General features: G+C 52.7%; 1 protein-coding gene across 1 annotated transcript in view; it reads right to left on the reverse strand.

Annotated features, from left to right (window-relative positions):
- LOC107322822 (rho GTPase-activating protein 39-like) overlaps positions 1-13215 on the reverse strand; it is a 40652-nt gene that overhangs the window by 18086 nt on the left and 9351 nt on the right. Inside the window, exon 2 of the mRNA XM_015881317.2 lies at positions 2711-3109. Within this exon, the coding sequence (XP_015736803.1) occupies positions 2711-3109 (399 nt within the window). The remainder of the gene's footprint in view (positions 1-2710; positions 3110-13215) is intronic.

A 13215-nucleotide genomic window follows, 5' to 3' on the forward strand; every position in this document is an offset into this window, starting at 1 on the left:
CTTGGGCCCAACTCTAAGTTCTTTTATGAAGAACTCAACACTGGCATTACTTATGCTGGGGACTTGAGAGCCATAGGTCTCTAATGAAGTATAGCAGAGATGTAAAGAGGCTGAGGGACCCTCACAGCCACCCCCATGGGCCTCAATCACCTCTGTGTCACACATCCTCTCCAACCCTCCTCCCACTCCCCCTGTTAGCATGGTAAACCCAAGTGCTGCCTGTCCCCACTGCATGCCCTGTGCCTGGGTCCAGCTCTCTCCCTCATGCCATAAGGAGCTCTGGCATAACCCTGCACATGGTGAGGGGCTCACCAGACACCTCCAGGATGTTGCTGGCTGCTCTCAGACCCAGGTCAGTCTCATGCTGTGCAAGGGAACACTTCCAGAGGTTGGATAGTGGGGATGGATAATAAAACAGAGTAAGAGCACAGAGCAGACACACCACCCAGCCAGGACAGGGTCCCCAGGTCCACCACCTCCCTCTGGGATCTCCCAATATACACAGTTTCTCAGAGCAGCCATTTCTCCAGCAGCACCCTTCTCAAGGCACAGAGAGCCATCTTCCTGCAGTGACAGCAGCAAGTGAAAGCAGCTGCCATTTCCACAGGGAAGTCGGCCTCCCAGCACTGCCTGCACAGTACTGGGCTGATCTCCAGAGAGTCTGCTCGGAGCTCGTGTGATGGGAGGGCAGGAAAAGCAGCAGGGCAGTGAGGGAGAGGCCATGACTGGCACATAGGAGGAGGGACCTGTCACCTGCAGCGTGTACTGGTGTGCGAGCATCCCTGCCCGACTTGAGGTTGTGGAGAGCAGCACCCAGATTTAGCAGCACTGGTGGGAGGCACAAGGGGAAGGCGGGACACAACAGGCTGCTAAAAGAATAGAAAACCCTCAACCACAAAGTATTACTGAAAAAAAAAAAAGGACTAAAACCCTTCCCTCAGCTCGGTATCATGCCGGGCTCCTCCGGCCTCTCCATCTATCACAGGATGACAAACATAAAGGGAAGAAAAACAAATGGTCCATGCTGCCATTAGAGATATAAATGAAATGGTCTTGGGTGCAGGTACCTATAAAGATGTCAAATGCTACTGAGAGCACTCAACATATTTGCCTTCTGTTTATACAGCTGTATTCCTGCTGAAGGAAGAAAGGACACGCTCATGTTTGTCTTTGGAGAAAAATGCAGACAGCAGAGCTGACAAGCTTTTGCTGCTGCTAGTCCAGACACCTTACTGAGGGCACCCGATCCCACCTGGGAGCCTTTGCTTTGGGCTCAGCTCCTCACTCACCGTTTTATGAGCTAGAAAAACACAAGAAGTCTTGCCTAAGCTGTCAGATTTGGGTAGGGCAAGTGTTCTCCATGCCAAAACCAGGCATGCTAATGCCTGCTTTCAAATGGCTGTGACTACATGTGATGGCTGTGCAGAGAAACAACACTCGATCTGCTTCCACAAAAACATCTGTTGGCAGCTGCCATTAGTTTACCAGTGCGGAGATCTGGAAAAGTGACACAGGACCAAGCAGCCTGTCAGCTCCCAAACAAGCTGTGCACCTTCCCCAGCACCTGCCCTTCAGCAGGAGGCACTGCAGGGGTCACAGGCACCAGTAAAGCTCTGGGCTCTTCCTGGTGCATCACCAGATCTTCATCGAACACACAGGCACCTTGTGTGGAGTAGTGGCCAAGGGATGAACCTCAGCTCACAGCTCTCGGAGCAGACATTGTCCAGAATTGCCACCACATGAGGTTTTCACCATTTTGGTTTTCTCACAGCTCCTCTCCAGAACCACAAATACAGCAATGTGACCTTGATCCCAAAATCAAGTTGTGAAATACACGTGGCCTGATGCATCACCCTGTCCAAATGCTGCAGGAGGGAAGCAAGGACAGGGGTGGCAGAAGTGCAGAGCTCGCCCAAGCACTGCTGCAGCCCTTGGGTGAATCACTTCTCCCGAGTCTGACTCAGCAGCACCCGCTGCACAGCCTTCCCTGCTGCTCGCACCACGTTCTCAATGGCAGGATGATGCAGATAGGACATGGAGGAGGCAGGGCAATGAGAGGCCATCCTGGCATGGATCAGAGAGGGAATGCTTTTGTGCAGCTCAAGCTGGCAAAGTTTCAATATGAAAAACTCTTGATTGTTGTCAGACTGGTTTGAGTGCAAGAAAATCTCCCAGCCAAACCAAAACAGCATCCCATTATTGTTCTTTCATTGCAGGGTTGATACGAGAAAGTAGCTGAGCTCCATCCCCTGCAGACCACTCTGCCTTGGTTGCTCACAGCTCGGCTAGGGCAGATGGGGCTGCAGGGGATGGAGCACAGCTACTTGCTTGTACCAACAGGGCCGAGAAAGAGCCAAGCAAGCCACTCATGTCCCTGGCCAGCCCAGCAAACCTGACCAGGTGCCAGTCACCACATCCCACAGAGCTCCCATCACAGCAGTGAGCAGCCCTGCCTGTCCCCTCTCATCCTGCTGAGTATAAAGTGCTCTGGAGCAGCAGTCACCTTTTGATCTGTGTTTTTACAGCACCCCACAAAAATGTGGATGCTCAAGTGTTAATGCAGCAGCAGAAGCAGATGGTTTTACTCAGGACAAGGAGAGCACATGGTGGTGAGTGTGGGCTGGCAGGGCTTTGCCCCAGCACTGCACCCTCCTGGGGTGCATTGGTGCCTGCCCAGAGACCTGATAAATACAAACCAAAGCTCTCCTACCTGCCCGTGTCCGGCCTCTTGTCAGTGGGGCAGTCCCCTTTGCCCCTCTCCATCTCCTGCAGCAGGGCCGTAGGGATGGGGGTGCTCCTGCCCTCGCTGCCGCTGCTGCCCCGGTGCTGCCGGCCCCTGCAGTCGGGCTGGGAGCTGTGCTTCATGGCCTGGAGCTGTGCCAGGGGCACGATGTCGCAGCCTTGGGGCCGGTGCCACACCGTCTGCTGTGTGATGGCATTGTAATAGTAGAAACGGTTGTTGTTGTGGTCAAAGAGCTCCCACCACTGCTTCTGGTCGGACTGCCGCACCTTCAGGTTGGGGGGGGGCTCCCAGCCGCACTCCCCAGTGGTCAGGTTGACGTACATCCGCTCCTGGGAGCGGGGCTCGATGATCTCCACCCAGTCCGAGCTGCGGGGAAGGAGAGCCACGTTAGTGTGGGCAAGGAGGGCGTCAGGGAGCAAGGGGATGGGGAGCAGCCATGCTGATAAACTGAGCGCTGGTGTGACCATGGGAGCTCAAAGGGTAAATGTGGAGAAACACAGGTAAGGGTTTTGCGGGGTCTGGCCTTCTTTCCCCTAACTGACTTCAAGGGCTGGCAGGCCCTGTGCTGCAGCTTTGGGGTGGGAAGGACACAGTTAGAATGGCCATCCCAGAACAGCCCAATGGAACCGACAGGCACAGAAGGAACGAATCAGTGACTGCTGATATTGAGGGCACCACAAACTGCAAAGGGTGTTATCCGTAACAACAGCATCAAAGAGGAGGGCAGCAGAAGAGCTCAGTGGCGCTGGCAGGAAAAATCCCAGGAGACAGCAGTGAAGAGAAGATAAGGAAATGGAAAAGTGGGGCTGATGGGCGTCCAGAGTTCCCTGGAACCATCAGGGTGTGACAGAGCCGGGCTGGGCACAGCCAGAGTGGGACTCAGTAGGGGAGTCAGATCCACATTTGTGTGCGGGTCATGGCGAGAGCTGCTGGGAGTTGGGAGCTCCCAACATGCCACTGCTGTGAGAGCAAGGCAGGCATGGAGCAGCATGGCACAGCCATGGCACCGCAGGAGCACGGCTCAGGCAGAGGTGGTGGGAGCAGGGAGTCCATCACGCAGCACTGGCTTGGCAGAGCAGAAGGTGCCCTGTGGGACAGTGGAGCACTGGAGCTGTAACGTTCAAGAGCACAACGGCTGGGGTCTGTTTTGCCAGCAAGAAGATTAGCAAAGATGTGAGGCGCCGACCAGCCCTACCAACACTGCTGCTCCTCGGAAGGGAGGAGAGGTCAGCTATTTTCTGTTCAGTGCAAGCCATTGAAAATAACGAATTCTTCTCATGGCACTCGGCCATCACCGAGTGTGCGCTGCTAACTATAGTCTTCCGTTTTAACAAGCCCACATTTATCTCTGCGTGCAAAGACACATAAGTGGGCGTCTTGAGTTGGTGACCTCTTTGCTCCCCTTACATTTGGGGCTGAGGATTACCGAGTTGGAGCTTAACGAGGCAAAAATCTGCACAGAACACATTGAAATGCTGAAGATTTTGGGACAATCACAATCACATGCAAAGGAAGGGAAGGAAAGGCAAGGAGCACATTCCTGGAGCATGGCCAGCACCGAGCTGCCACACAAGTCTGGAACATAACATCAGGAACTCTGGAAAGATGTGATAAAGGCAGGATTGGAGAAAGATAAGGTTGTAACTCAGACACAGAAAAGGATTCAGACTCCCCACCACAAGGCTGAGAAGTTTCTCTGGAGCCATCCGAACAGGCCTTGTCCCTGCCTGCCCCAGGGCAGACCTGGACACAGGTTGGACCCTGTGCCCCACTCCCAGCCCCCCCACTGCCACCGCACTGCAGCACCACAGCTGGCACAGCAGTGGGAACGCTGTGCGGGCTTTGGTCCATTTCCCTTCCACTGGGACTGAACTCCTCTGGCTGCAGCACTCCACACAGACCAACCTGGTGTGGCTGCTCAGAGCCAGGGCGCCCATCTGGGCAGCAGAGCTCGGAGTTCAGCAGAAAGGAGGAATTTCAACAAAATCCCCACTTGCTTCCAAAAACAAAAACACATTCCCAGCGTGCATCCTCCTTTATTGTCTGAGAGTTTCAGAAGCTTCCTTTGTATCCTAAGTAAATACACAAATACTTTCCAAGCCTCTGAGTTTGCAAATAGGCCCCAGCTCCAGCCGCTCGCTCAGGCTCCAAAGGCACTCACATGCAGACCTGCTGGTGGGCTGTGGGATGGCTGTGAGGGGCTGAGGTCCCAGGTGCAGCACCAGCCCCATGAGCCAGGTGTGCAAAGAGCAGCGGGAAGCGCATTGTGCACAACCATAGCGTTGTGCATGGCCAGGCAGGTTGGTTCTCAGCCAGAGGCTCAGGCAGCCCCTAACAGACCTTGTTTGTATGGAGCACTGCACAAACACAGCAGGTAAAAGGCCAAGGTGTGGCTCTGTCCCGCCTGCCCTGGGACAGGTATGATTTATATCTGCAGACTTTGCTCCTTCAGAAACAAGGAGGTGAGCTTGGGTTCATCCTGCTTGCGGGGTCCTTGGTTGGCAAAGGAAGCAAGGAAGATCATAAATAACAAAGAAATAACAATCCTAATTAAAAGGCTATTTCAGCCTGAAAGAACCTAGCATAGCTCCTACAGCCCAGCCTGCATCATTGCACTGTATACAGAACTACAGGTGGGCCCAACACTGCCCAGCTTTACCAGCAAAGCCAGAGCTAGGAAAGCTCAGAGCTCTCCAAGGATCAAAATGGGCTCCGTGCCTGCCCTGAAACCTGGATGCTGGACACCGTAACCCTGGGGCTTCTGCATCAGGAACAGGCACAGGCTCCTCAGGATGCATCCACAGGCCTGATTCATGCAGGGACAAGGAGCCACTCCAAGCATGTGAAAGGAGCAGCTACGGAGCAATACAAACCCATGTGAAAACATCAGGTGTCCTGCTTACATCTCCTGAATCAGTCTTCTCACAATGACTTTAACACTAATGTTAGTCCAGGAGTCTTCTAAATGTCTAAAAGTCTTCTAAATAAACAGAAGGGTGCAGGAATGGAAGGGAGCAGCTGCTGGATGGGGGAGAACATCACTTGAAGGAATAGGAGGGAAACGCCAAGAAACCAACCACTGCTCCACAAGGCAGCTGGTTTTCTTGCCACCGCTGCCCCAGTCACTTAGCCCACACAAATCCCTTCCTCCACCAACCAGCTTCACCTCCAGCTCTTTCACCTGCTGGTGACAGCCCAGCCCCATGGAGAGCCATGGGAACTGCTCACTTCAAGGCACTGTGAGCTGCAAGGCAGCAGTGAGAGGTCTCATGGCTTGATCTCCCATTTCACTTCTATGTTCTGCTATTTCTAGTCCTGTTCCCCCAGTTCCCTTCTTTAAGGCAGCACACAGTTCTTCAAAGCCCAGTGCTGACTCCATACAGAGTGGGGTCCTGACAATGGATGGCCTCAGCGACCTCCAGCAGACTTAAAGACGGTCCCACAACAATGAGAAGCACCTGTGAAACCTGTGAAATTCCACTCCTCGTCTGCACTCTCAGAAATACGGCCTGCAATCACTTTTGTGGTCCCCAGGGCTCTCTGGGACAAAACGAACCACTGCTGGCACCGGGGGCACTGCCAACCACCCCAACAGTTCCCATCCCAGGAAGAAGCACGACACAACACGGCACTATTGCCCCACGCTGGGATGTAGCCAGAACCCATGGAGGCAGGGATGTGGCACATGGTGCCCAGGAGGGCTCATTGCAGTGGCATAGCCCAGGTTCCTTCATGTCCCACAGCTCTAGTGCTGGCAGCAGGAAAGGTTTGTCCTCAGGATGCCTGCAGTCCAGATCACTTAATTGCTGCTGGCAGGGACTGTGACCAGGGCCCAGGAGAAGGAGCAGAGCACTGGTGCTGCCCTAGGGAGCTCTCAGCAGCTGAGCAGGGTGGGGTGGCATGTTGGAGCTGCTGGCCATGGCTGCTCGTGGCAATGAAACTCCCTGGGCTGCAGAGTGCCTGACTGACATCAGCACTGCGCTGAGAGCATCACCGTGCCCATGCCCTCACTGCCACAAAGGGTGAAGGCACCTGCAGCACCCAGACAGACAATTCTTAGGAAAGCCTCACTTGCTGTAAGTGCTGAGCAGGAAAGTGTGACCCTCCAGGTGGCTGGAAGCTGCTCAGATCTGCATATCAAAGCCAGAACAGGGCTGTAAAACTCATCTGTGTCCTGGAGTTGCGGAGAACCCCCAGAGGAGGTCTCCAGCACCAGCACATCTCCTGCAACGTTCCACCAGCTGGCTCAGTCAGTCTATTCTTTGCTCACTGCCTCCTCTCAGCCAAGCCCAGGAAAGCTATAATTTAAGTCTTAGGAAAAAAATTACCCAAAACAACCCTGTCCTCCCACCTCCCCCATATATAATCTCTGAACTTATTCTGAATACACACGCATCTTTCTAACAAAAATTATAGAGGAACTAAAATAAATATAATGTCAGCCTGTTCCTAAAAGACTCTCCTGCTTCCAAAAATAAGCATTGTGCAAACAAATCAACCCCTGCCTAGCAGGAGACAGACCAGACTGTGAAAATACAGCACAAATGGCTGCTCCAAGCATAAGCACGTACACTCAGCTCATGCATGGGCAGAACAGGACACCATTCTGAGCACAGGACACAGCAGCTGCATGTTTCAGGGAGGGGAAAAGATGTGGGGGTGAGAAGTAGCAGACAGCCCATGCTGCCCAGAGAAGGTCCTAGCACACAAAGCTGGATGGAGATGTCAGACAAGAAACTCAGCAGCTTTCTGCTTGGTCAGCCCTGCTGCTTCTTGCACCATCCCCAGCCCCATCTGTTCCCAAATTTCCCCCCCCCCAGCACTGCAGACTCTCCGCTCACTGTTGCCCCAACCCACAGCCAGCAGTGACACAGCTGTGCAGGAGCAGAGCCCACAGGTCCTGAGCACCCATCCCAGCTGACCCAAAGAAACAACATCTCCCATGGAGCCCAAAACACTACAGAGCAGCACAACGTTTGGCGCTACAGGATTTGCCCTAACAACCTGTTCGGCCCCTGAGCCACTGTCACAGCATCCCCCACATCTCTCCCTCCACTGTGGTCAGTGCTTTTATTTTGCACTTCAGAGTAAGGCCAAAACCCCTGACTGCAGCACAGCCTCCAAAAGCCCCGCTCTGCCTCAGACGCTGTGGCACCTCCTAACTCCAGCAAAGGCTGCAGCAGAGCCGTTTTTCCTTTTAAGGGCTGAGCATTTGAGAAGCAGTTTCAGAAAAATGTACTGCCACTTTGCATCTCCTCTCTCTCCATCCAAAATGTGCTGCATGGCTCCGTGGCTCCATCCAAGCCCCAGCTGCTGGAGTGGAGGCAGCCGTGGGGAGGCCAGGTGCTGGCTGGTGCCTGCCCAAGGGCTGCAAGCGCTGTTTCCTGGTGCAGCCTGGTACTGTCCTCCTGCTGGCTGTGGGATGCACAGACCAAGCCAAGGACAAGCGGTTGGGTCAGGTCTGCTGGTAGCCTGGGAGCAGCATCAGCACTGCACTTCAGTAGTGACAGCATCACCAGACCCGTCATCCTCCCAAAACAGAAGAGGTGACACTGCTGCCTCGTGCTTCTGTAGGTGACAACAAGCCAGGACAGACACCTGCTCCACCCACCCTAGTGGGCCGTGCTGCCCCTCTACCATGCAGGGTCAGCCTGAGGTAGGGCTCAAAGCACACAGGAGCCGGCTGGTCCGGGCATCTCACCCTACAATTAGGGCTGGGCTGCTCCCATTCATGGAGGGGGCAGACACGCAGCACAAAGCCAGGACAGAGTGTGGACATGCACAGGAGCCTTCTGTGCTTCCTGCTGGGCTGCCACTCCAGACCAGGCACAGCTATTCGAAAGCTGAACATGATTTGTTTACTGAAGTACACCAGATCCAGGCAGGGCAAGTTGGCACTTCTTGACCCCACTGTATGCATGCAGACATTGAGCTGCAGCTGCCCTGGTGGAGCAGCCAGTCCCAAGTGCACACCCTATGTTAGAGCCAGTAATGTCACCCGATATTCCTGCTATTTCAAGGACACCGCAGCACTCACTGCCCTCTCTGTCACTCCAGGAATGACTGACAAAGGTCCCGATTAATCTAGCTTGTTGTCCAGCTGCTTCAGGACTTGAGATTTACTCTTTATGGTCTCCTGTATCACTGGTGCTGATTTCAGGGCTCCCTCCTAGCCAGGCCCCACAGTTGCTGCCCTGGCCACGAGTGCAGCCAGGAAGGGGAGCCTCCATGGTGCAATTTTTTTTTTATACAGAAGAATAAAATGAGAACAGCTTTTGTTTCTCACCACTGAAAGTAACAGAGGGCAGACAGCAGCCATGGCCAAACCCCACCAACAGCCAACCACCAGCAGCTCGGCTGTGCCCAGAGCAGAGATGCACATTTCCTACACAAAGGAACACTGAGCAGCACAGTGAGCACACTGAGCGAGGCAGGATGCCATAAGTCAGCAGAAACTGGGGGGAATGGGGAGGGACAGAAAAGAGACTCATAGAAACAGCAGGGAAAGCTCTCAGCAGGTAACTCTGGGCTCAGCAGGCACCTGAACAGTGATGGGATGGAAAGGGCCTCTTGGGACATCTTCCTAACTCCAGCTCTGCTGCAGAAGGTGCAGAGGCTGTAACCAGAAATGGAGCACCTGCAGGCTGCCGTTATGGGGTGCAGAGGCTGTTTGTTGTACATAAACAGCCGGAGCACAGCTCGTACAGCTTGCAAGCAGCAGTGTGCAAAGCTACATATCTGCAGCAGCGACATTCCTAAATGCATGGCATTAGCAAAATAATGGCCCTCTGTCTCTCTTCATTTAAAGGGCTGCCAGTCATTTACTGGCTGAAACACAGAGCCCCTTGAAAACCCATGCAAAACACTGACGCCGCTTGCAAGGGACCGGGTTATTTCTCAGCTGGCAGAGCCCATAAGACACTGGTGGCTAAAAGCACAAAACAAAGATAACAGTGTTTCATCGCCACTTTTGTAGGTCCTCTCATTCTTCCGCAAATCTCCCCGGCTGCAGCTGTCCCTGCTGACTCCTTGAAAAAAGCTCAGCGGGAACAAATGGAGAGGAGCTCTTGAAAGCCTGGGCTGCCCTGGCTTGTCGAGCGTGACTCACGTTAACTACTGCAGTGCTGGGACCGCGGAGGAATTTGGCCACGAGTCAAAAGCAACAGGAAAGCCTGCAAACGAACAGCTCTGCTCTGCTCCCATAGCTGCAATGAGGAAACATCCCTGCAGGACGTCATGTGGAGGAGCTGCTCCAGCGTCAGCATCGCTTTCCCTTAGCCAAGCACACTAATTTCCTCTGGCACGGGGGAAAGAAGAGGTAAATAAATAGCCAAAGTCTCAGCCACAGAGTTCATAAACCCTTTATAAAACAATAAGGGAAAAACCTCTTTCTGCGAGGAGCTGCTTTTGTTACGTGCAGAGAGCACTGCATGTCCTGTGCATCCAGCAGGACAGAGCAGAGATGTGGGGCTCCTCTGAAAAGCTCACCTACAGATGAGTGAGTTGGTGGCTGAGGAAAGAAAACCACAGCGTGCTCCATTTCTTCTCCATTGTTCTTAGATGTTGATGTAATAAACCACAAAAAAAAAAAAAAAAAAAAAAAAGAAACCAAAAACCCCACCTTCCTCTGAAAGGAAAGGCGTGTAGGATTGCTGCCCTGAACTCCTTGCCTCATCACCTCCACATCTCACCCTGGGCAGCTGTCACATCCCACGAGCTGGGTGCTATGCTGTGTCACTGAGCGGGGACTACAGAAACACCTCCAAACAAACTCAAATGCTGCTTGGGCACAGCGCTGGTGCTTTGGCACTAACAAGATCTGGCTCGATTTAAATGAGAAACGAAGACCCTGCAGCTAGACCTTGCCCTGAAACACAGTCACAGCCTTTTAAAAACCAAACATTGCTGTGATCTCACCCATCCGAACAAAGCATGATGAGCGCTGGAGCTCCAAACCTGTGTTTGCTCTCACCCTGCTGCAGAAACAACAGCGGGATTAATCTTCTTAAGCATCAGCAAGAAGCCAGAGCATCAGCCCCAGCTCAGTCCCCAGCCCCAGCGGCACACTGCAGCTCCTTGTGGAGCCCAGTCAAAACACCCAGGGGTGTGGGCCCACAGCTGCAGCTTGGAGCTGCCATGAAGGGGACTCACAGCACCCCACAGCTCCTCCAACATCATCGCCTGCTGCCGTCCCTGCTGAGAATCCTGGGCAGCAGAGGGAGGAGGAAAGCAGTAATTCAGTTATGTATGAAGGAAGTTATTTCCTGCGTAGGACCAACATTTTGCATAGCAATATTAATTGTCTTCTCCAGGCAGGCTGGTAAAATATGAAGTTCCGTGCTTTCCCTGATACTAAGTACTTAGTTTTTTCCCTGGGTTTCAATGGTCAATTCAATTAGATGCACTAGCTGGGTTCCTGGGGACGCTGCTGTTCAAGGACAGGTGGATGTCAAAAGCAGTAACCTCAGGAGATACAAGACTTGAGAGCTCCAGAAATAGAGAAAACCAGAGAGCTGACATCATGTGCTCCTTTTTGCTCCCCAGTTGGTGATGGAAGAGGCAGGGAGGCCTTCACAGCAGCAGCCACAGTTATGCTCTCTTGGTGGAAAAGGAGACTGGGCCAGCAGAACAACTCATTCCTTTGGAGGGGTGAAAGTCACAGAATGGTTTGGGTTGGAAGAGACCTTGAAGCCAGGTTTGCAAGAAGGGTATCTAGAGCTAAACTGCTCCCAAGTTGAACCACAACTCGGAAGACGCAGCGCAGTTTGTGTTTCTGAAACATCTGGAGATAGGTGCAGACACCGTGCAGAGCAGCACCCAGCCCCAACAATCATTGGCTATTCAATCAGCCAGAGGTTCTCCTCGGGGCTGAGTCAGACTGAAATAAACACTTAAGCTTCTGTACATAGCTGGAAGAATAAACACAAGTCATCTGCTCGTCCTGCTTTGAAGAAAAAGAAAAGGGAAAAAAAAAATTAGACTGGGCTTTGTTATAAATAGCACAATAGGCACAGCTCCGCTCCGCGGTAACTGCAGAGCTGGCAGCACTGGACAGGATCTCCACAACAACAAAAAATAAGCAGGAAATCCCCAGTGTCACTTCTCCCCACAACTGATTTTAAATGAGCTTCTCCCTCACGCCTGGTACATGAGGAAGAAGAAACTTCCTGGCACCGAGGGGGGGAAACGCGGTTATTAATAGCAGGGCAGTGAGCAACTATCAGAAGTTATGCTGCAGCCCTGCGAGGTCTTGGCTGGATCTTGAAAATATCTGTTGCCATGGCAGTGACTGCTATACATGGTAACGGCAAACGGTGGTGTGAGAACAATTCACTTTTTGATTTGGTGCCCAAAACAAGTTCCTTTTGTTTTCTCTCACCAAACACCCGAGCGTTTATTAGTTTGTGCTCAATCCAAAACTGAGCTTCTCACTTTCGACACTATTAAGGGAAGCAGCAAAAAAATAAAATAAGGACAAACTTTGCAAGATGCTTCAGGGAGTGTCAAAGGCAGCAGTGTGTGGTCAGCGAGGGGACTGGGACAGAGCTCTGGGCTTCCATCAGCTTCCTGATGCCCACCACGACAGCCCCATCTGCCTCCAGCACACTGCATGGGGCTCAGATATTTAAAAAAGAGAAAAAAAACAGCAAAAAAGGCACAGGCATCTCTCATCTCTCCCACCCCCATCGGCTCAGACCAAGGGCTCTCCTGAGACGGGATGCCCTGACACACACTTCACCTCCAACAGGACAGCAAAGCACGGCTGTGTCATGACTTTTCCACTCAGCTCTCAGCCCTCCACAACACACAGCTTCCTTCCTCTGTTGCCACCAAACACTGAGTCGATGCTTTCACAGCACCCTCCATTACCTCAACCTTGTTTCTGAATGGCAGTAATCAAGATTTCTTGCCTCTTCTACTGCGAGCCCATCCCTGCATGTGTGTTCTGAAGCACTTTCTAGGTCATCCACAAGCACCCTGAGCAGCACAGATCCCACCTGGGCTCCACCAGCAACTTCCCTCTATTGTCAAAGCCATCAGCCTACTCCCAAGCTTTGTAACCCCTCCTTTAACTAGTTACTCATCCAAGCATCCCATGAGGGATGTTTCTTGGAGACCCTGCAGGCCGGATATGGTTGAAATCCTATGGGAAGTCCCATTAGACTCACTGAAGCACCCCTGCTGTATGCTCACGAAGGCCTTCCATGTGCTGGTGAATTTGCAGGGCTGGAATCCTGGCCTATGAAAGCCACACTGACATGCCATATCTATCTGCATTCCTGCTTAATGATGTTTCCTGGAACCATTCAAGAATTTAAGAAACAAGCTCTGAGCTCCCAGATATCTTCCCATCCCACCTGCAGCAGGACAGCACACCACCTGGCCGTACCCTCTCTTCACCTCCTTCCTTGTTCCCCCTGCATCCACACCTGTATTATGAATACTAGAGGATACCAATCCCAGGAGAGTCT

This window comes from Coturnix japonica, chromosome 19 (genome assembly GCF_054131305.1).
Source record: "Coturnix japonica strain WE chromosome 19, WE-NBRP24, whole genome shotgun sequence".
Taxonomy (NCBI): Eukaryota; Metazoa; Chordata; class Aves; order Galliformes; family Phasianidae; genus Coturnix; species Coturnix japonica.